At 37.9% G+C, this 24,857-nt stretch overlaps 1 protein-coding gene and 1 long non-coding RNA gene across 3 annotated transcripts in view; one reads left to right on the top strand and one right to left on the bottom strand.

The window, feature by feature from the left end:
* Nucleotides 1-24,857, top strand: part of spidr (scaffold protein involved in DNA repair) — a 57,448-nt gene that overhangs the window by 30,679 nt on the left and 1,912 nt on the right. For both annotated transcript variants that reach the window (XM_077558821.1, XM_077558820.1), the window contains exons 11-19: nucleotides 7,169-7,324; nucleotides 14,572-14,662; nucleotides 14,998-15,126; nucleotides 15,242-15,301; nucleotides 16,565-16,763; nucleotides 19,938-20,081; nucleotides 22,464-22,557; nucleotides 22,624-22,738; nucleotides 23,645-23,704. In XM_077558821.1, the coding sequence (XP_077414947.1) occupies nucleotides 7,169-7,324; nucleotides 14,572-14,662; nucleotides 14,998-15,126; nucleotides 15,242-15,301; nucleotides 16,565-16,763; nucleotides 19,938-20,081; nucleotides 22,464-22,557; nucleotides 22,624-22,738; nucleotides 23,645-23,704 (1,048 nt within the window). The remainder of the gene's footprint in view (nucleotides 1-7,168; nucleotides 7,325-14,571; nucleotides 14,663-14,997; nucleotides 15,127-15,241; nucleotides 15,302-16,564; nucleotides 16,764-19,937; nucleotides 20,082-22,463; nucleotides 22,558-22,623; nucleotides 22,739-23,644; nucleotides 23,705-24,857) is intronic.
* Nucleotides 201-10,248, bottom strand: LOC144044426 (uncharacterized). Its single transcript, XR_013291267.1, has 4 exons — nucleotides 9,962-10,248; nucleotides 7,135-7,335; nucleotides 3,856-3,993; nucleotides 201-2,097 (listed from the first exon to the last, which is right to left on the bottom strand). It is a non-coding gene; the product is annotated as an uncharacterized LOC144044426 (long non-coding RNA).

Here is a 24,857-nt window from a genome sequence, read left to right as displayed (position 1 = left end):
TTGCTGCAAAACGAAAACATAATGGCATGTACTTTTTTTTGGTGATGAAAGAAGAGACTCTAATCTTTCTTTTGGTAGGTTCCATGGTTTTATAGCAATAAAACACAATATTCTGTGGGCCTTGCAAAATCAGTCAAAATCCAGTAAAACAGCCAGGAGTGAAGGGGATTGCTTCTGTGAAAATGGCTGGGAATGAATGAGTTAATGACAATGTATGTGGACAGCAGCAAGAATAGTCAGCAGTACTGTGTGCTGCAAAATAACTATAAATACATCACTAAATCTATATAGAAGCAGTTAAAGCATAAAATGAGCGCCAAATATACTAAATGTACGTGAATAATAGTAAATTGAATATTGGTCAAACTATACAGGCAAAGATTTGCATTTAATTGACATCTAATTAATTATCTGATAACTATTTTGTCAATTGATTTGGGCAATTGATCATTTCAAATGTCCAGATCGTCAAATTTCAGGCTCTAAACAGGAAATATTCTCCAATTTCTTTAGTTGTCCATGAAAACAGACTGATTAGCTTTTGTGTTTAATCAAAATAAGACATTTGCAAAACAACGATCAACAGCTTTGCTTATCATCTGAAATTTTATGGATCAAATTTGTAACTGAATCATAATCAATGTATTGTCAAATTAGCAGTCAGTTTAATCTATTTGATTAATTATAATTTCTAATTGGCATGCTGTTGAACCTTAGGCAGCCTCAGAAGTGCACAGTAGTCGACGCCCGCATGCTTGCATTTCAGGACTCGCAGATTCTCATATTATTCGCCGATTTTGATTTTTTTTAAATATATATATTTTTGTTACATATTTTAGTTCTTGGGTTAGGGTTATCTTCTTTTATTTTGTTCAGGGGTGTTTCCTCTATTTGTCATGGAAAACGTATATTGAATGTTTATTCGTGTTTTGTTTTGTTTTTGAAATTTTGGGGGGATTTGGAAAAATATATATAATGCATTTCAGTGGGTGTCAATTATATGTTGATTTTCCTGATTAGTCCTGTCCTACCCCGCACGAATATCGTGTTTCTCTGTACTGTATATCAATCTTTGTGTTAAAGTAATATTTAGGAACTTTTCAACCTTCAAAAGATAATTTCATAACTCCCAAAAAAACTACAAATGTGGACTTCTTTACGGCCTATGTCACTTTGCGCTTTCCCCATTTGTTACAAAGACGGAAGTTGATTTAACATCGCGCTAAACAACTGAAACATTTTGTCTGAGGAGACAGCAAAAAGAAAAAGTGAGACTACTCGAATATAAGGACAGTCAAGAATCAACATTGGCCTGGTTTTCACTCTTTGGCGTGAGTTCAAAGACAACGCTATGCGCTGGTCCTCATGGGAAATGTGGTCTTCCTACAGGTGAAACACTACCACTTTTGTCCATAAGGTGCCACTATAATCAATGAAAACTAAAAGTTTGTCGGTGTTACTTTAATCAATAACTTAGCATTAATCAGTAAGAAGCAGCGTTCAACATCTTGACCTCTTGATTGACATTGCTGAATAGTTTTGTTTAATCTTTAAACAATAGCAAATAAACAACAATAAAAACTTAATAAACTATAATCCTCAGTAAACTTAAATGCAAAATGCATTTTTATCCGATTCTAAAAATATTTCATAGTTGCATCATGCAGATGTGAATGGAAACCGTAGCAAGAATAGTCAGCATCATTGTATGTAGTTAAAAAAAAAAGTAATATGTAAACATTTTAGACATTCCATGAAGAATGAATGTGAGCATCAGCAGGAGTAGTCAGCAGTATTGGGCATGTCACCAAATAATGACGTGCATCAATACGTAGTGTGTATATCATCTCATGGCTGATTGTTTTCGTCTTAGTACTTTTCCAGGATGTTGGTGAAGAGAAAAAAAAAGTGGGTCAAACTATCATCCTGGTGGTCTTGCTCCGTGTGACGACAAGGACACTTTGTGCTTCTCATGTCAGGTCCCCAGCCCCAGTGACTCACTTCTGCGCTCACAATGTTTTTGATACTTTTGTTGTTAACACACCCAGGAGAGTGTAGATGAGGGCGATATTTACGCCTGGAGAAGATGTTGAGTTCCTGTAAATTTGGAGTAGAATAAACAAGAGGATTAACTGTTTGCAGGAAGTGAGAAGAGTTTTTATTTTCTGCGGCCGTGAAGGAACAAAATGTGCTGCGAGGATCCCGTTTCAGCCTTGTTTATCAGCCTCCTCGCACCGATTGGTGGACAACGCGCAGAAAGGAATCCTGCTTGCCCCCCCCCCCCTTCCACCACCACCACCACCACCCCCACCCCCCCTGCAACGATGAGGCCTCTCTGCTGTATTCTTTTTTTGTGTGGGTCACTTACTTAGTGCGTTGCCAAGTCATGTGTGTGTGGATCGTAGTTCCTGGAAGAAAAGTTGGGCTGCTAAGAATTCTGTGCTTGCTCACAATAACAAATTCCTCAAAACAGCCTGTGAGAGTGACTGAAAGAGTGAGGGGTCTCGCGAAGAGGAAGCGGGGCTGTGAACGGCCAAAAGGGAGGAGGAGGCTTCTTGTTGGTGTCAAGCTGGTACAACCACCCCATTTGTTATCTGTCAAGTCTTTGATCAGCTATATTTCACTTTTCTTTTCTTGGGCTCAAGTTGAGACACGCTGCAGCAAAAGCAAAACTGAATATCTGTTTAACCGCATTTGGCTCCAACAGCGAGGGAAACTGTAAACATTTCTAATTGAGGATTATTTACAAAAAAGAACGCCTTGTCAACTTCTGTTACTAATACCATCAAGGATCAACAATGACAATAATAAATACAATTCTTTTGTGAGTCCTAATAATTGTTATGACATACAGTAAAACATGCAAAGCTGTTACTGAAGTCATACAATTCAAGATTCAAGCATAAAAGTTGCACAAATATAAAGGTTGAATTGTCATCAATTGTGATCATGCGAGATTTCACTGCAATTGAAGCATTCTCTTCACAAGTGTATTTATTTTGTGATGCCAATTGCCAAAGAATGACTTTAACTATAATTAATTGTTTTTAAATATTCATCTCTCTTAAACTCATGTTTACAAGAGCCGTAGTATCGGCCTGCCTGCGTGGCCGTGTGTTTGGCTTTTTCTTTGGCTTCTTTTTGTGCGTGTTTTTGAGATTCTACCACCGGTGGGTAGCAGTGATGGCAAAGAGGGAAAGTGTGATGATAACCATAGAACGGGAAATGAACAAATCGTTCCAAGAACACAGATATGTATTCCAGTCGGCTGTTGTTGATTGACAATGGCAAAAAATAATAATAATCCTGATCAATTCATTGTTGTTTTCTTTAAATATTAATTTGTCTTTAATTGTTCCGAACTCCTTTTTCCAGCAGTAGTTGTATTTGGCCTGCCTTTGAGGCCGCAGCTCAACTCTAAAATACCTTAATATTGTACTGAGCTGTCACCAATGTCTTACAAATGCAATTATGCCACTTAGTGGCAGAACAATAACCTCAACACAAATCAATATCACCCTCCTTTTTTACAGTACAGTGCATCTTTTTAATTTTAACTCGATTTTGTGAATTATTATTAATTTACTGTATCAAGGACTAAAAGATGCAACCATATTTGTATTAGTTTAAAAAAAATTCCATTTATGTTAAGAGTATGAAAATAAAAAATAAAATAAAAATGATTGTACATTTTATTTTACATTTAGAACAGATATAAAATGTACGATTAATCAAGAGTTAACTAATGAAATCATGTGATTACGATTAAAAATTGTAATCCCCTGACACCCCTAGTAATAACTTAATGTCATGAAACTACCGCAAAGATCAAAAGTTGTAGCACATGTTACACACCCAATGTATTGTCTCTCTGAAATTAGCCTGTATTCAGGCACTGTCCCCTGTCTCATGCGCATGATTTATTATATGCCTCGCCCCTGGACCAGTATAGCTTCCGATACCTCGATGACAACAAACAGTGAGAGCAACAACCTGTAAGGACAGAAAAAAAAGGTTAAAAAATATTTTTCACTCACAGAGGCAGCACTTCATCCACCACGTCAACAACTTTACTGAGCAATCAAGTCTGTACCATGTATCAGAAGCTAACACTGTTAGCTAATGGTAGAAAATCAATGCAGCTCTGCTTACCTTTTGGTTTTGACATACTAGTGAGAGTTTCACACCCGTGGAGAATGTGAATGTTGAGTGCAGCGGTGGGCAAACTCGGTCCTCCAGGGCCGGAGTCCTGCAAGTTTCGGATGTTTCCCTGCTCTAACCCAGCTGATTCCAATCAACAGGATCATTATCAGGCTTATGCAAAGCTTGCTGATGAGCTGTTCCTATATCAGCTGTTTTGGAGAAGGGAAACATTCAAAACCTGCAGGACTCCGGCCCTCGAGGACCGAGTTTGCCCACCCCGGTCTAGTGCATCTGAATAAAAATGTTGCATACTGGTGCTCTCACTCCGGCAGATATCAGTGGGTTTATTTTGTTGTTTAATTTCTCACTTCATGGTTGGCCATCCACTGCAAAGTCATAACTATTTGTATCCAAGCACTTAAAAGTCCATTTTCCGGAATATGTCCCCTTTAAACATTATCGCAGCAATTGTTTCATGAGGAACAAACCGTTCTGTTTCTCTTGACCACAACAAAACATTCCTTAAAACATTTATCAATGTCTGACTGGTAAAATGTGAGTATTTTGATGTTTTGGAATGACCAGAAGTGATCGTGACGTTTGCGGTGTGAACCCGTGTTCTGTTAGTGACACATTTTTGAAAATGAGTCCCAGACTGGGTGGGGTCTGTTCACTCTGCGCTGACTCAAAAGGCAATCCATACTGTATGTTGTTTTTTCTCAGATGAATTTAGGTGTTGCATTAATGCAAACAATTGGGAATAACTTTGGTTAGAACGCTGGCGTCCAGCATGAAAAGTCATGTGGAGAATGTTGTTTTTGACATCTATTTCGAGATAAACAAACACACGGCCGACCTCTTGTTTACCAACGTGCACGTTTATAGTCCCAATCAGGTGGTTGAAAACCATCTCCAAACTTTCCCAGCGCCTGGAATTTTCTCGCAAAGCATGCACATACATGACGGGCGCTCTGACGATCCTCCCTCCCTTTTTTTCCCCAGTGTTCTTCTCTCGCCTACTCCCATTCCCTCGCTCGTCTCAGCGGGGGATTTAACCTCCACTGTTTACTCCTGCGAGCTGGTGCGGCTCGCCCGTGTCTGGGCTTGACTGCCAGAGATAGATACCGAGGGCCTGTCGCGGTTCCAGCTCGTGAATACACACCACTTAGGCTTGTGTGTTTTTAGGCCAAAGGTCCTTTCTGTCAGCAGCAGCCTGTCAAACCAGCCAACAGCATAAACACAGAGTGTCACAGAGACAACTCTTGAATTGCATTACTGCTGCGAACTTTTTAAAAAAAAAAAATTTTGTGGTCTGTGATTCTAGGAATGCAACCTGGTTTAGCACTCTGTGAGGAATTGCTATATAATAGTGCTTTTCAGTCACCTGCACATGCTCAAACTTTAAACTGACAACATCGAAAAGTATGAGCATTTCCATGGAATGTTGATAAAAGGCCTCGAAGGCAGAAACTGCATTTTTAACATTCGTGTCACGAGCTCCCACACTGAGTCATAGATTTAAGAGGAAACGTTAATTAATGATAATAGTCGTAATTTATGATATTAAGGTCACAACATGACAATATATTATATCACATTTGTGCTGGAATTTATAAATGTAGTCATTAAAATTGTGACTTGGTTGTCGTAATATGGCAAATGGTCTTTCACTTTTTCACCTACTAAGTAAAGCACTTCACATTCACCTACTCATGGCGCAGCATCAGGAGCGACTGGTGGTTCAATAGCTTGCTTCACAATGGCCAGGGATCGAACACACAACCTCTATACTCAAAAGTAACCCAATTATGGATCAAAAATGGACCGATCCGCTTTATGGGTCAATTTGACCCAACTTTCTGGGTTGTTTTATACAAAATGAGCCAAAACAATTTTACCCAAGTAAAGGATCTGACCAATATTTATGAGTTGTTTTACACTAAAAGACCCATTTCCCGACTCTAAGTTTGGTCAAATAAATCCAAGTAGAGGATTGGTCCATTTTTGACCCATAGTTGGGTTATTTTTGACCCAACTGTTTTTAGAGGGTAGATCACTCTACCACTGAGCCATGCCACCCCTCATATAAAATATCACAATTTCAGGAAAAAAATATAACTTTATATGCCCATTTTTTTCAATGAAAGTAATATTGGCACTTTAATCATCTATTTCATCATGTTAGTACTGTATTCTGTTACTTGGAAAAGTAAACAATACAACTTTATTTAAAAAAAAAAAATGTTTTAAATCTCATATAACGTGACTTAAGTTGTAGTATTACGATTTTTTTAAATGTTGCGAATAAAAGTTTTTACTTTCGTTTCGGCACCCACAATTTCGTATTTTTCTTTTTCTATATCAATTTATTTTCTCCCCGTTTTCCTCAGTATACCAATACACATAATGGATGTTTATTAGCGTACATTTCGATGGCCATCGTTTTTGTTATTCACTGGCCAGCCTGCTCCCTATTGCCAACAACCGTACTATGTTTCACTTTATTTGACAAATATTACCGACTGTGACTAATATTACTAACTTTTTCACATAGCACTATGGAGAAAAAACACGTAAACTGTGAAATGTATAACCTTTATTCACAAATCTGAACTTTTTTGTCTTTCACGTTTTATGATTTCTGTCGTAACAGAAATGTGTTTACTATACTATGATACGATACATTTTTATTCAAATTTTACAAAATATTTCTTGTAATATTAAGACTTTATTCATTCACATAAGGTCATAAGACAAAAACATCTCTCATACATGTTGATTCTTTGTCTTAATAATTTTGATTTTTTTTTTATATATATATATATATATATATATATATATATATATTATCGGTATGTTATGAGCAATTCTCATGGGTACACTATGGCTTTATTCTCATAAAATTATCATTCTTACACTATTGTATTATATTATTTATATTTTTTTATTTTTTTGTATTATATTATTTTTATTTTTTGGGATGAGACTGACCACGGATATTATGTGTGATGCTTGTCATTCCAAGGCTTTGTGTGCTGGTCCAGGACGGCTTTGGGATGTTCAGCGTAGTGCAGCTGCACCTGCTTGCCCTGGATGACCTGCGCCAATACTGCCGGGTGTGGCGTGGGCGGACCTGCGTGCTCCGAGGTGTCAAGGTAGTGCAGCGTGTCACCCGAGAAAGGTGAGACCCGTCTGTGGATTGTAGGTGAAAATCAACTTAACAGCCGCATACGTCGGGTTTTAATAGGGCTATTTGGCATTTTATCTTATCTCAGTCTGGTATCTTTCTGGGGAAAAAGATGAAATGAGTCACATAGCCGAAGCTCGTAAAGCAGCAAGGAGATGCGCTCTTGAAGCTCAATTTGTCATGCGCACGACTGTTATGTGAAAAGCTGAACATCCCCTTTGCTGTCACTCTGCAGTTCTCATGAAACTCGTTACGTTGCCCTGCCAGTCGTGCTTCTGTGTTTACATGTAAGATGATACTGAGGCTGCACACTCACGAGTCCCTTGTCAGCCACCATCGTCACAGTCCCAGATTAGAAGCAGTTAGAAGAACTGACATGAGAGCATGTCACGGCGGGGCTGGGGGGGGGGGATATGTTTATGTCCTCAGCAGATAATGTTCCTCGAGGTGGTCGGTGATGGATGAGCCCATTCTCAATTCTAACACATGGGCCATGTTGTTGGCTGCAGTGAAAAAACATCTGGCGGGGTAGCTAAAGCTTGGCTAAATGACATTTACTTCGAGGAACTGTTTTGATTCAGTTGTTTGCAGTAAGCATTCTGTAACACAGTCATCACTTGAATATAAAGAAAAATAAGAGTGAAATCTCCGAGGTCTAACATCATTAACTCATTCACTGCCATTGACGGCTATAGACGTCAAAAATTCATTTGAACTATTTCTATTAGTTTAACATTTTTTTCCACTTTTGCTAACAAAAGTATGAAAACCTATACTTTTTTTTATTGTACATTCAGAACAGATATACAATTTGTGATTAATTACAATTTAAAATTTTAATCGCCCGACGCCCCTAATTTTAAAAAAATATTTAAAACGAGGGGCGTCAGATGATTAAAATTTGTAATCGTAATTAATCGCATGACTTCAAGAGTTGACTCACAATTAATCACAAATTTTATATCTGTTATAAATGTACAAGTTTTCATAAAAAAATGAAATGAAAAAAAAGCTCAATTAATAGAAATAGTTCACATGAATTTTTGACGTCTATAGTCGTCAATGGCAGTGAATGAGTTAAAAATTCAAAAGAAATTGAATTAATCTGCAGTGAGGTAGTGGTTAGCATGTCTGTCTCACAGTTCAGATTTCAGTTCCTGCGCGCGCATGTGTGAAGTTTGCATGTTCTTCACGCGCTTTATTCGGGAATCCGCCCACATTCCAAAAACATGCACGTTAGCCTCATTGAAGACTAAATCGCTGGTGTCGGGTGGAATCATCCTACCTCCAAATTCCGCACTTTTAAGGAGACCAAAATAGACGGCATGTTTGTGCAGCCATGAACATCATCAAAGAAAGCATGACATTTTAGACACTTTAGATCAATCAGTAATTTGTTAAAATAACACATGTAGACTAACTGAAATAGTATTTGTGAGAAAAAAATCCAAATTATGACATTGGAGGTTTCGGGTTGATGTGAAATTGTCTATAGGTGTGAATGAGTGTGAATGCTTGTCTTTAAATTAAGTCTGTCTTTTTTTTTTCTGTAGGACAGCGAGGACTCAGAAAGTACTTTGCATAGTTAAAATACTCTCATACCTATATAATATACACAATCATATTTTACTGTTAATAGAAAAAAGAAATCAATGAATTTGACTCAAAACAAACTGTCTTATTTAATACTTACAGTATATATTAATCTAAACAAAAGCCTCGTGGCGCCATTTTGTCCTGAACAGCGACCATTTAATAAAGATTGTACGTGTCTTGCTGTTGGCTGGCGACCAATCCAGGGTTTACCCCAACTCTTGCCCAAAGTCAGCTGGGACGATAGAAAATAGATGAATGGCTATTCAAAAGTTATAACTTTATTTAAACCACCGCCAGCGGCTAAATAGCAGTTTGAACCTTTGTCTCGTTAAGGGCCATTTTGTTTTGTATAATAGTCCTCCAAGGGTCATACTAAAATATTGGGTGGAAAAATATAATGTAGGGATAGCTTTCAATTTTAATGAGGAAAACTCATTGTTAAATAGATTTACAACACGCAGGGGGAAATATATTCTCTATGTTTATTTTACTTTTATGATTGAAACCCACAATCCAACGCTTAAGAAATTTGAACATGTCTAATTAAAAAATGATAATTGCAGAATTAGTTAGAAATGAACCTTCTGAAAATTGTTTACCATTTGTTTAATGAATTGTCCACTATAGCATAAGTTTCACTGTTTGAATTGAAATACTGAATAATTGAACGGTTCTACCATATTCAAATTTATTAAGTTCTACCTGCAGTGGTGTCAGTTTTTCACATCAATCTTCTGGCAAACAAAAAACCCAAAATTGAAGAGGCGTATTTTGTTCAAATGTCAAGCATGAGACCTCGTAAATGTCAGGCACGAGGCGTCTTTGGCACAGACCCTAGCAATGCGGCTTACTCATGTTGCCTTCATGGGGGGGAGCAACATTTTTTCCCCCAACAAATATCTGTCAAGTGCTGTTTGATGTGTGTCACCTAAATAAAATAACAGAAAAAAGTTCCGGCCCGTTCATAGCGAGTCGCAATGCCGTGAAATGAATGCGAGCAAAGACACGTCTTAAAATGCAAACCTTAAAAATTACCTGACGATGAACCTGACAAGTGTGGCTGCATGCATTGTTACTCATCCTCAAGCAGTCTTACTGGACTCGAATGGGCTGCAGAACCGGTTCCGTACAAAGGACGCCTGTGATTACAAAGCTGACTCAGTCGCTGATAAGACGGCACAGCACACAGGATGAATGAGCAGCATTCACCGACTACCGTGAACTCATGACGGCATTTCTTTTTTCCTTTTCTTTCCTCCCTTCCGACCAAGTTTCGGTTTGTCAGCATGCAGCTTGTCCAAACAGGAGTCGTCTGTCATTGGAGGAGCTTAAGGCAAATCAAGCAGTACAAATGTGTCACATGTCATTTTCTAAATTGTTTTTTTGTGGGGTGGGGGTGGGGAGAATAATTCTTTTTTTTTTTTCTTTTTTTTTTTTTGCTGTAACACTTTACATTTAGTCACTAGTCATCACATTTCTGTAATATGAATCATTATTACAATGCATTTGAACTTGGTTTTGGCCAGACTTGTTTCCCCATGACATTTTTGGTAGTGATAGAGCGATGTGTTTTTTTTTCAGGGCCGATACCGATTATTAGTAGTCAAGGAGGCCGATAACCAATATTTCAAGCCAATGTGCATTTGCAGTAAAAGAGAAAATATGTGTCAGTATTTTAAAAATTAACTTTTTTTAAACGCCTTGTGTTGTTGGCATGTTTGTTAAAACAACTTTTCAAATTGTCAACCCTTTGAAGGTTTTTCTTTTCATTTTAAACAAATAAGGATTAGACAGCTTTGTTTAAAAATTATAGCAAAAGTTGTAGGGATCTTCCAGGGTCATCAGCGTGTATTAAGCTAAATTAAGAAATTAAGCAAGTTAATAGCTCCCTAAAATTTTCTACTGTAAATAAAGTTTTCCGAAATTTCAACATAATTTCTTAATTTAAAAAATAAATAAATAAATATTTTAAAGAGTAAGAAGTACCCAGTGTCAGCATCATATTTTATAAAGTGGAAAAAAATACATAAATGAAAAGTTACCTGTATCTCACTAAGAAACAAATGCATGCGAAAGTAGCAAATTTTGGATTTTCATCATTGTCTTTACAGTAAAAGGTTTCAAAAAAAAACTTTGCAGACAGTGAAAAATTGTCTGAACATATTCAAAATTTCTTTTCGACAAGTAAAAACTGTCTGTGAACATCTTACAAATCTTGATGAAAACACAAAATGCGCTACATTCGCAAGCGTTCACTGCTCAGTGTGATAGCAGCCTTATCTTGGCTTTATCCTCATATTTGTAAAAAGGCCCAGCTGATATTTGTCAAAATGCCAAATATTGGCCCGGCTGATAATCAGTCTATCCCTGATTTTTGGCACCTTAAACAAAAATTAAAAAGCAAAAAAAAAAACCCATTTAATTGAATTTACGTTAATCATTGTAACTGCACAACTGATTGGTTGTAATGTCAGTGTGTGTACATTTTAAACATGTAACTATTTTTTTAAGACTAGAATGCAGCACGCTGGGAAAAAAACGAGGACTCACAGACTCAAGAAGGATTGTAATAACCTCAGACTTCTAGATTTACTCTTTATTACAACATCGATTAAGCGACTTAATTGTTTTAAAAACCCAATGATTTCCGCCACCCTGACTGCCTGGTGGAAGGCACTAGAATTGACAAAAGCCCAAGTGGAGCCCTGTGGGCTCTCTCCCCTATGGCATAACCCCGACTTTCAACTTAACAGCCAACCGTTTTATTTAGGTGTGTGGGAGCAGAAAGGAATTACACATCTCCACCATCTCTTCTCAGATAATGTTTATATCATATACATCCTTGCTCCAAAAATACAAAATAAAAAACGGAAATTTTTTACATTATCTACAAGTTAAAAATATGATAAAGAAAAAAATTCCAACACTTCGGGGTACGCTCCAACCGCCTGTTTTAGCTAAAGATATTAACAAGCTTTCTCCGACAACAACAAAAAAACTTTCAAAAATATATAAGTTACTTTCATATACTGATAAAATGTCTTTACCCATCTGGAAATGGGAGACAGACTTGTCTATAGCACCGGAACCTGACTTTTGGATTCAAGTTTGTGAAAACGCATTTAAAATGACAAAACACACAAATTTACAACTTATCCAATATAAAATTATTCACAGAACATACATTACTCAATATATGATGAAGAAAATGGGACTCTCAGACTCCGACATTTGTCTCCAATGCTTACGAAACACTACAGACACTTATGTTCATGCTTAATGGTTATGTACTCCGGTTATGTATTTCTGGACTAAAGTCTTAGAAAAACTTTCCGCTATTTTGGACTATAGGATACCTTTATCTCCAAACTTGTGTTTGCTAGGTGACCTAACAACAACTGACTTGCCACATAAACAATTTCAATCTACACTTGTAGCCCTTACTATCGCAAAAAAAACAATTCTTGTTAACTGGAAAAATAAACAAACTCTGAATATCGACCAATGGTCTAATCTCCTCATAAATCACATTTTAATGGAAAAAATATCTGCCTCAAATAAAAACCAAATATCAAAATTTATAGAAACATGGTCTACGTATATAGAATTTTTTAACCTAATTCTGGTTACTTAATTCTGCCTGTTAGCGAGAGCCACCACATCTTGATAACTTACATTGATGTTTCTGCATTTGGCAATTTATTATTATATTATATTATTAGTATGGGATTTTTTAAAATAGGTTTTAGGTGAACTGATGAATACACACACACTCGCACGCACGCACGCACGCACATACACATACTCACCCACATACAAAAAAAATAAAATAAAAATATATATATATATATATATATACAAACAGGAATGCTTACTGTAAGGGAAATCACAGAAAGGGCTCCGCAATACATCCAGAAAACATTGTGGGTGAACACAATCCACCGTGCCAGCCGCCGTTGCCAGATGAAACTCCACAGTACAAAGAAGAAGCCATTTCTAAAGCAGACCAAAAAGAGCAGGCGTTTCTCTGGGCCAGGGGTCATTTAAAATGGAGTGCGGCAAAGTGGTCAGACCAATCACGATTCCAAGTTCTTTGTGGAAAACTGGGGCGTTATATCATACAGACTAAAGAGGACAAGGACAACCCAAGTTGTTATCAGCACTCATCTGTGATGGTATAGGGTTGCATGAGTGTGTGTGGCATGGGCAGAGCTTCCACATCTGGAAAGGCATCGTCAATGCAAAAAAGGTATATTCAGATTTGAAAACAACATATGCTCCCATCCAGGCATCATCACTTTCAGAGAAGATCTTGCATTTCTCAACACGATAATGCCAGACCACATGCAGCACCAATTACAACATCATGGCTGCGTCGGAAAAGGATCCGGGTATCGAAATGGCCAGCCTGCAGTCCACTTCTTGAGCACATTTGGCGCATCATAAAGGGGAAGGTGCAACAAAGAAAGCCCAAGACAGTTGAACAGTTAGAGAGACGCGTGTTAGACAAGAATGGGACAGCATTCCTATTTCTAAACTTGAGAAACTTGTCTCCTCGATCCCCAGACAATTGCAGACTGTTTTAAGAAGAAGAGTGGTGCCTCAGTGGTGAAAATGGCCATGTCCCAACTTTTTTGAGATTTGTTGACACCGTGGAATTTAAAATCAACATGGTTTTCCCTTAAAATGGTACATTTTCTCAGTTTAAACATTTGACCTGTTCTCTATGTTCTATTCTGAATAAAATATAAAAATTTGGCACTTCCACATAATTGCCTTCCGTTTTTATTCACAATTTGTATAGTGTCCTAACTTTTTGGGAATTGGGTTCGTCGTCCAGCACAAATTACTATCTAACAAAACTAAAGGAACACATCTACAGTTTGACTACTAAAATTCGATATCAACCCTGAAAAAAAACGATGTTAGTCTAATTTAGAGTATTCAATTAACCTGCCGTGCATGTTTTTGGAATGTGGGAGGACTCCCGAGTATCCAGAGAAAGCCCACACAGGCACAAGGAGAACATGCGAGCTCCACATAGAAAAGCCGAAGCCCGGATTTCAACCTACAACCTCTGAACTGCGAGCCTCATGAGTCTAACCAGTGTTGCACTGTGCCGCAAGCAATATTACCACTGCAAAGGGCACATTTGTCCAATTTTCCACTACCACCTCGTTACTCATCCAAACTTGTGATGACTTCTCAGCATAGAAATGTGATGCGACCAGATTTCATGCAAATCCCACGTTTTAATCGTGTTCATCTTACAAATGTGAAATAATTGATTACCAATTGCATGTTAGATTTAAGTAAATGAAACAGGCAGCAATATTCTCTGCAGAGGTCCCTAATCTTTTTTTTTTTTTTATCTGAGAGCTGCTTCTTGGAGCTACCACTTTGATAAATACTTCCGAAATAACAAATTAACCTTTCTGATACCAACAACATCAAGAGAAAAGTCAGCAAAAAAAGCATATATGAGCAGTTGAGAATACCCTGCCTCCCTTGCGCTACAGTGGAAGTGAAACTGCTTGCCAAAGTTCCACTAAAGTCCTTTATTCAGCAACAAATCCCCCCCACCCCCACCCCAACCATCTGCCCCACCCTAATTCTCTTTACTCTACATCCTGTCTCACTCTCAGGCGCTCCAGTCTTTTCAGCTTGATGGACAGCCTGTGGCCCCCACCGAAGCTCCCCCTCGACTGCCATGGGAACGTACCAAGCATGCACAGTGTAAGTTCCGACGCTTGCCGGACACCTGCACAAACCAGTACAACAGCAAACTGTGCAACGCCCCCTCAAAACAGATGGGACATTTTGACAGCGCACAGTACATGACTATAGATATGTTTGTAGTACATACATATTGATAACACATCCATGTTCTTTAAACTTGACTTGATTGTGTGCCGTGACTTGCTCCTTTCCTTTGCTGTTTGGTTGCCAAGCAACCAGCATCGACTTGAGAAAATCACAAAATGAGGCTTAATTTCCCACATGTTGAACGAAGTGTTTTCATGTGCATGTTGAGAAAGAAGCTCATCATATTTGTGATGTTTTCATCTCAGAGCCGTCCCCCGAGCTTCTGCTACCTCCTGTCAGGTCAAGAGAGCTCAGTCGAACCCCTGGGAGAAGGTCCGAGCGTGTCCCCGTTGCACCTTCCGTCCACGGAGCAAACGTTACGAGATGTACTACAAGTGAGGCACTTTTCGTGCGGGCAGTAATATGAAAAATGAAGTTGCGGCAATTGCCAAAAACCTCAAACCTCAAACCTCAAACTTCTTTTCTTTTTCTTTTTTCGTGATTTCGCAGAGTGACCACAAAACATTTTGCTGCAGTTTTACTGCCACTGTTATTTACAAGAGAATACAGGTATGTTTTCTTTTCTTTTTCACTTTTCATGTTCGTGTTCTGAATTTCATTTTAGGGTGGGCCTCAACATGCCTAAAAAAATTTTTGCTAGTGCGTGTCTCCTGGTGAAGAGTTTCTAAAAGATTCACACCATTTTCACTGACTGACATGAAATTGTCACAACAAAACGAACCAAAAAGTCTCAAGAAATTGAACAGGAAATCCACCATTTTGGTTTGAAGCAGCCATTTTGGACAGTTTTGACAAACTCAGACTTAGGGAATTCACCCAAATAAGCCCCAATCAAAACTAGACAGATGGGTGATCTCTATAAGTGGAAGTCAACCTTAAACATTTCTTGATATGTTATATGTGACCTTAGTAGTCTAAACATGACATTCTGATTAATATTGCATTTTTGGAATATGAGTTATGAAGCAAAATCCAGCCGTTTTTTAATCCATCTCAGGCGGCGACCATTTTTCCACCTGCTGTCGACTGAAGATGACATCAATGTTGCTCAGGGCTCGGGCAACAACCAATCAGAGCTCACCTGTTTTCTGAAGCTGAGTTGTGATTGGTTGTTAATTGAGAACTGAGCAACTGTGATGTCATCTTCAGTCGCCGCCTGAGATGGATAAAAACGGTTGGATTCTGCTGTTTAAGTCATATTCCACTAACACAATATTAACCAGAATACCATATTTAGACTAGTGGGGCTGCATAAAACATATTATGGTAAAAAAATAAAATAAAATGGGGGGTGCCCCTATAATTGCTAAGCTATTTTGCACCACATAGTTTGTTGATTCTTTTCATTGCTGCTAACAGCTTTAATTTTATTTGAATTTAGCACTAGGTGATTTACCAAAAAAAAAGAAGTTGCCAGAAGCGGCTCAAACCACCTTTTTTGATCTTGTTTGACCTCCAAACTGATAAGATTGGCCTCTGACGTTGGGGGGGGAAAAAAGCACTCCTATCGCTTTGCGTGATAATGTGCGTGAGGCTCGGCTGTTCTCTGCTATTGATTGGCCAAACCTTTAAACTTTGACCAAGATGAGATAGCAGCTACAAGTGGACTTTGTGCACTGCAGTACCGATTAGATGTGTGTATCTGGCTGCACTGGCAAAGTACCGCTGTGTGTTTAACGGGATGAGTGAATCATCCCGTATAGTTGAAGCAATTACACATAAACGGAAGAGCAAAGATGACTTAATATTACCCTTCTAGCGCTTTGCTTTCTAGGTGGGATTGTGAATATTTTGCGTCTCTTCTGCCCTCAGAGCTGCGAAGTAGGTCAAGGTGAGGTTTGGCTGGTGCTGACAGACCAGAGCCTGCAGGACAGCTCACCCGACGGGCCCTGCAGGCGGACGGTGGCACTGCATGTGAATGCTTCCTGTGCACTCACTTCCTGTGTCCTACAAGCGCTGAATGACCCCGCTTTGTGCCGCTTGTCATTCACAGACGCCATCAAGGAACATGGTAGTGTTTAATTTACTCTTCTTTTAAGTGTTAAATATTAGAAGTCCACGTTCTAAAAACAGTTGGGTCAAAAATAGCCATGGGTCAAATATGGACCAATTCGGTCAAATTGACCCAAATTTGAGTCAAGAAATTGGTCTTTTAGTGTAAAACAACTCATAAATATTGGTCAGATCCTTTACTTGGGTCAAGAAAATTTTTGTAAAAAACGACCCATAAAGTTGGATCAAATTGACCCATAAAGTGGATTGGTCCATTTTTGATCCATAATTGGGTTACTTTTGACCCAACTGTTTTTAAGAGTGCATTATCAGGTTGGTGGTGTTCCTCAAATAGTGACCCTTCCTCTGGGACTGAATTTACACTGCAGGTTCAAGTGTCCAATTCCAATTTAAGGTTATATCTATTTTGTTTTGTTTTACTTTTTACATGTGATCACATGAAACTCCCCACATGCGCATACACTCAAATTGCATGTAAATAATAACCCAAGCATTAGCATTGGACAGTGACAATATGACCTACAGTAAATGATACAAATATTAATTATGTGATGGCGTGGAGTGGATTAACTCACAAGATGGTGAATACCGGGCTAGTTTTAGTTACAAATATGGCTATGTAATTAACCTAACTAACTTTTTTTTTTATTTATCATCATTATGAAGACCGCAGTCGTAGAGAGACAACCAATGAGCTTCATGTGTTAATGTTTCCATGTACATGTTACGCTTTTACTACAAGTTGGAAGAAGAGAATGTATTGCTAAAAATTAAACCATGTGACTGTGAAATATGGCAAGATGCTTTGCATGTGAGAGTCCGTTAATGCTCATTGGCTACAACCATTTAAAACAAAATGCAAAAAAAAACATAGTAAGTTGCATAGCTCCTCAAAACATACTGTAAACATGCACTCCCCTGTAAGCTCATCTTTAATACAGTACTAATATCTAGCTTACAACACACTGTAACTTTATTTCATATCAGAGATCATCTGTTTACCTGCTTTGGTAGGTGCTGCTGTTCTGGTTAGCAACAGAGTTCAAATGGAATCTCAAACACAACTTATGTGGGGGCCACTGGAGATGGATTCTGAGTGTGCCTGGGTTGCATCATGTATTCCACAAAAAGGGGTTCAAGCATTCAAAAAAAAAAAAAAAAAGTACTACTAATCCAATCTTTTCACTCTTTATTAATAAAAGTTCAGGTCGGGACATTAATGGTTCTTCAGAACGTAAACAAGATTGGCGACCAAGTCCTCTCTCACATTTCTCTAGGAATTGATTTTGATTTGATCTTTATTTGTCTCGAACAAATACAAAAAAAAAAAAAAAGAACAAAAAAAGGTCACGTGTTTGGTTCGAGAAGGGGCAGAAAGAAGCCAAAGCTTATCTAGTCCTACCCCTCCTTACAATCCAAATCATTACCGCTAACAACTTATAAAATAAAATAAATAAATAAAATAAAATAAAATTGCATACATATACAGGATGTGCATACACATACACAAACCAAATATAATTCAGAATAATCACATTTCCACAACTAAACAGAATGAATCACCTCTAAACCAGTCAACTTTCCGGCCCCGCATACATGACCATAAATGACCATTTGGATCTGTGCTTAAATTCATTTACATTTTGACACTTTTTCAGTTCAACAGCAAGACCATCCCAGAGCTTCTTTACGGCACAAACTGAGATACTTCTAAGACTTGTACGGACAGCAGGACGCTTTAGATTATATTCCCCACGAAAATTATAATGTCCTTTTCTATCCATGAAGATTTTCTGAATATTTCCTGGGAGAAGTTCATTACAGGCCTTAAACATAATCTGAGCAGTTTTAAATTTTACTAGATCCATGAATTAAAAAAAAAACGTGACTTCAAAAACAACAAATTGGTGTGGTCTCGATACAATCCTCGGTGCAATCCTTATGGATCTTTATGGTAATGTGCAAATCTTTTGTAAAGTGCTTTTATAGGCATTCCCCCAGACTTCAACACAATAAAACAGATATGGAGTTTAGTATTTTTGCTTAAGCTTGACTAGTTGAGTAATGATTTCTTGGGCACTGAAACTTTCAATGTGCATTCAAGACATGTGTGGTGTCCATACACTCATCCAAAAACATTCTGTCTCCTGTTTTTCTTCAAATTGGCTGTTCTCATCTAGGGCTGTGCAATTTATTGAAATTCAATTATAATTTCAATTATTACACTCCACACTTACAAAATCAGCATAATACTAAGAAAAAATACTATTGATACTAACTAGTTCTTTGAGTTGTTTACATTTTCAAATAACTAATTGAATACATTTTGTTTGGTCCAAAAGGAACTTGCATGATTATTGTTTCAAATAATTGTATTTGCCTTAATATTTTTTTACGTTTAAACATGTTCTTGTATTGTACCAAAAATAAATAATCATCCTAGTTGTGATTTAAATTATTACCAAAATAATCGTGATTAATATTTTCTTCAATATCAAGCAGCTCTATTCTCATCATTAACCTTTGTCTTCATGGTAGGTTTAAAAAAAAATATGACTGGAACTTGGTTACAGGATATCTTTTCCTTCACATAATTGAATTTTGCCAAAAGCTGTCAAGAGCCTAAGCTTGGGTCAGTAAGTGATTTTTAAAAAGAAGAAAAAAACACACAAACAAAATGCCCAAGTTAACGACAGCAAAAAAAAAAAGAAAATAAGAAAACATTTGGGCTGCACTAACATTAACCTCTGATGTTAAGAAAGGGGCCTCAAAATATCATCCTGTGTGCCACAAATGGCCCCTGGGCCGCGAGTTTGTGACCCCTGATTTATAGTCCTCAATGAACCGAACATGCATGTTTTTTGGAATGTGGAAGAAAGCCAGAGTATGAAAACCCACGCAAGCACAGAGAGAAGATGCAAACGCAGGAAGATCGAGATTCAAATTCAGTCTACCACAATTCTAAACATGTTAAATGAATTGTCTCTTTTGGTGAGATCTTTTTAAATATATGATTTATTTTTCTTGTTTTGGATCTCATTGGTTGTCAAGGTCGATCTAATGAGGGGGCCTGCAAACGTATAGAGAAACAAAGCATTCCACATTTTCATGACATTTCGTCATCGTAACATATGTTTTATTCTTTTTTTTTTTTTTTTTTTAATGCATCTAGGTGTCCTGTTGTGCGTGGAACATTCCATCGTTGAAGTCGCGGACTCCGTAGCCTCTCGCTTGACACAGGCGCCCCCGGCCCAACCGGTGAGACTGGATCCACTTGATGTCGAGGTCGCGCCAAACTCGCTGTGCACTTTCACAGGTCAGCCCCACTCACCCTGCTCCATCAAGGTCCCTCTCTGAGGTTTTAGGCGAACTAATGAATACACACACACTCGCACGCACATACACATTCTCACCCACATACAAAAAAAAGAAAAAAAAGAGAGCAATGATGATGACATGTCAAATCAGTAAAATTACCGAATGAACAAACACTGAGCTCTCCAGGAAAAAAAGAAGAAAAAAAAAAAGTACCTATCTGAGCCCAATTTTTTTTTTTTTGTTTGATTCCATGAAAACACTCCAAATGTTCATTTTTCAGTTTTAAATGTTTGCTCGAAGCCAACACTAACGCGTTTAATTTGCCTCGGCAGCGTGATGGCCATGCCATCGCAGAAAAGTGTTTGCTTTCTTTGATTCCTTCCAACTGTGCAAATGTGTCTTATAAAAGAAAAAAAAGTCCCAAAACCTCTTAAATCAGATAATAATCTGCATCTGCGGACTCGTGCGCGTCACTGTGGAGGGGCAAAGTGCACAACCCGCGGCCCCTCTCGCTTCTTCTGTCCGCGCATGTTTGCTCAGGTGGCCGAGAAAATAAATACAACATTATCTTTTGCGCTCAAGTGTGAATCGTATCTGCTGGAAATGATGAGTGGAGTCAGGGCCCGGGCCCAGAATGTGCTAGAACTTGTTATCAATTTCTTATTTAAGGGAGCATACTTGTGTTGTTTTTAAAAGTGTGTGAGAGGAGTATGATAGATGTGGTTCTGCTTTATGTCTCATTGCCATCTCCGATTTTTATTTAAAATCAAAACGTGGCAAGCAGCGATGAACAAGACCTCGCATTGCACCCGTTTTCATGGCGACTCTTCAAAACGGTCGTCATAATTTGAAGCCATGCTCCACCCACATTAGATGGCATAGCTGTTGATATTAAAACTTTTGCTGATTAGTGTCATCCATTTGTCAAGGATTCCTGGATTCATTTGAGGTTGGGCAAATCCCTCGCTTCGAATCAAAATGGCACACTTCCTGGTCAATTTTCGACATAGATCTCTGAGACTTCTTTGTGCATTCAGATGTGATAGACCACCCAATTTTGGGTGGATCATCTAAACTAGTGTCAGGAGTTAGTTTTTTCCACCTTTCTGAGAATCTTCTAACATCACATTTTGAGGCCATGCTCATTAGACACATTAGACGGCGTAACTGTAAAATCTTTGCTGTTAAGAATCAATGGGGCTTGTTTGGACAAATTCCTTAGCAAGAGTTCAAAAAACAAACAAATTAGAATTTGTCCAAAATGGCCGCGCCAAACAGAAATGGCCGACTTATTGTTTAATTTTAGGTATGGGTCCTTGAGATTTTTTGGGGACGTGCTGTTATAACAAACATGTCCACATAATTTAGAAAAAAAATTATAAAAATGTAAACTTTCCTTTGGCTGCTACTGATAGAACGGCGTATTACGGCAACATGTACATTTATTTATTTATTTTCCAGAGGGGGGGGGGGGGGGACTTGCAAATTTGCGACTTTATAAAGTGGCAATTTTGTGAGAAAAAAAGTTGCAACTTTGAGACTTAATACAGTGGCAAATTTGCGAGAAAAAAACTAAAAAAAGTTACAAGAAATACACATAGCGTAGCTATAGTCTAATGTGAGGATTCCATGGTGGTTAATGGAACACTGTTTATAAAAGGAAATGGCAGGATGGAGACGGATTTCTTCTTCATTTTAACTTTACACGTCATACACGGAAGCTAGTGCGACAACACTTCCTGATCCCCTATCAGCTGACTAAACACTAACCAATCAGAAGCTAGCATACTTTAGGTAAATACAAGTGATTCGACACATCAACTTAGAAAAAAAAACTAAATGTATGAATGTGTAAATAATAATTCTGTAAACATAAATGTACAAATAAATATACATTTTAACAAATTAACTTAAATGCTTGATCCTCAGGGTGTGGCCCTTCGCCAAGCGAGACATCTTCGTCGCTGGCATTACCCAACGCATCAAAGTGCAAATGCTTAACACGATATGGTTGATCTCTGCTAAACCAATTAATGACTATCTCCTTATTTGAAAACTCAACCGAAAATTATTGGCACAAACATCCGAGTATGCCCAAATCTGCCACTTTTTAAAGTCGCAAATTTGCCACTTTTGCAAGTTTTTTTCTCTGAATATTATTACACGCCCCACCCCTCTAAAAAAATATATACATTTATACGTGGCCCTAATAAGCCGTCGTACTACTGAAGATAAGTTCAGATCTTTTTTTTTTCCAGTAATCTAATTCTAAGGCCCCTTTGTCAGAAGAATGAAAAACAATTTTAAGATGTTGACACATCAACCACCTTTGACTATTTCATCATCAATGCTTGCAAAAATGTGCGTTTCATCTTCGCAGGTGTGATTGTTGGTGTGGATGAGAGCGCGTCTTACTCCTGGCCCGTGTGCAGCCTCTGTGGAAGCCACAAATTAGAACCCATACCTCTGCCAGTGTAAGTTTCCAAGACGAAAGAAGAGCCCCGTGGCTGTTGTGGTTGACTCATTTGTTTATGTCACAGTCAGAGCTTCCGCTGCACCTCATGCAAGTCGACGATGGACAAGCCAATTACCAAACTGCAAATGAAAGTTTTCTTAAGCTCTGCTTCTGTTCAAAATTGCACCATTAAGGTTGAGGTGAGTGTGCAATTTAAGAGAAAATAATAATAATATCACATTGCAAACGCGTTCCCCCATGAATGATGAGTAATTGAACCAGCATTACAGAATGAGTTGCGTATTTCTAAATTACTCTCACATATCAATATATTTTCCAAGCGCAAGACATTAATTATCCTTAAACACGACAGTTAATTATTTTCAAATGTTTTAAGAGTATTCGCTTATCAGGCCGAAAGCTCATGAGTCACATTTAGGTGAATTTCATAATTTTTTTCAAAAAAATCTATACTATTTGTCAGTCCACGAGTAATATGCTATTTTTTTTTTTTTTTACATATTATTGAGTAAACAAAATGGTTGAAAATGGCTTTCTCTTATTCACGTTGAAATGCTAACTCTCCTTAAAAAGTGAGAATTTTGGAGATTCAGCCTGACAACAGCAATATAGAGAGAGATAGCTATGTCTATTCATATTTAAAATAAATGTAATATTTCGTCACCGTCTTAAAATAATTGCCTGTCATTTTTTTGCTTCTTTTTTTTTTGCCTTAATCATCATCTCATGGTGCAAATGGTTCAATTTTCCCGCAAAAAAATGACGTGGGTGATTATTTTAACAAGGCATCAATTTGGGTTCTGTAGAAAAAGATGCAAACGCGTTTAAGTGTTTATGTACGTGTACATGTACGTTATTGTGTAATGTGTAACTGTAATCAGTCTTGCAAAGCGATAAAACCATCAGCGTTCTCTCTGCTGATACGTAGTATATGTTATTTAAACTCTGGGTCAATGTGTCACTCAGCATCTGGTGCACATTAGTGGTGAGTCATTAGTTTTAATTTACAGTCTTAAGAGGATTATTAGCAGCATTAATGTCAACACACCTTCATTTTTTTTTTTCTTCCCCTCAACACCACACAGCTGCAGCAAAGCACGATCATGTCCCTTCTTGCCACGGCGGGGCTGGAGCGTACAACTGCGGTAGGTTTTCTTTACCCCCCCCCCCCTCCTCTCGCTAAGTACAGTATACACACTTTGTTACATAACACTGGGTTGATTGCGCCGCATTGATCTTTCTGTAAAGTCACATCTGGCGATAAAACTGATCTTATCCCTGAGTTGTTATTGTCCGCTGGTGACGTATGCAAGTGTTCACTACTTTTGTGATAGTTATGTAATTGATAGAATCTCTGTAGGATACAATAAATGACACAATAAATATTTTTGATTTATATCAAGTTCATAGGGATGCCTGGACATGGATGTCCTTTTTTTTTTTTCAAGTGAAATACAGATTCGATGAGTGATTGCATGTATGGATACTCTTATTGGGCTCTCTCGTGAACGTTATTAGCCGCGGTCGCCGTGGGTCACTCACACGCATCTTGTCCCCTGCTCCACCCCAGCTAGGTCACTGCGTTATGAATCCAGTGGAATTGTATTATTTGTTTGCCCTCTATTCCAATTATTATTTTTGTGAAGTAGCTGTCTCAAACAGCACAAACAACTGAGTTTAAATTAGCCGAATGGCCACCTATTAGCTAGTTTAACGCTATGCGCTAAATCAATAATCGATAACGTGACGACCACCACAGGGTACAACTAATGACGGTGAAAGGAAGCTCTCTGTTGGTCCAGGCATTGAAAAGCATTGGACTTAAAGATCATTGTCATTATTTTGACTTCAAAATGTGATGATGGGCTGTCGTTTGTGTCCGGTTTGTGTTATGCTCGTAGTCACAGGCAAAAAAAAAAAAAAACAATACGTCATTGGTGATCGAAGTATTTGCATTGAGTTGCATTGTGGAGATATCATAAATGCTTGGATGTTAAGCATTGTCAATTGCCGGTGAAAAATACATTCTCATGCCATTGGTCTGTTTGGTTACAATTAACGCCTGAGAGAGAATCATGTTAACTAGTTTTTAACACCTTTTAAAGCTCCCATTTTAATATTGATTTGCTCCTTGAGGTTAATTTTATTGATTTTTTTTTTTTTTAAATGTGTTAACATTTTATTTTTAAGTATGGTTTGTACTAAATCAGCAGGCACGAAGGTATTATTAGCTAAATTATTAGCTATTATTTTGTACAAGCCATAACTAAGTTATTTATTTGTTAATAGGCTGTTATT

This window comes from Vanacampus margaritifer, chromosome 2, assembly GCF_051991255.1.
Source record: "Vanacampus margaritifer isolate UIUO_Vmar chromosome 2, RoL_Vmar_1.0, whole genome shotgun sequence".
In the NCBI taxonomy this organism is placed as follows: Eukaryota; Metazoa; Chordata; class Actinopteri; order Syngnathiformes; family Syngnathidae; genus Vanacampus; species Vanacampus margaritifer.
This window is presented reverse-complemented; position numbering and strand designations above follow the sequence as displayed.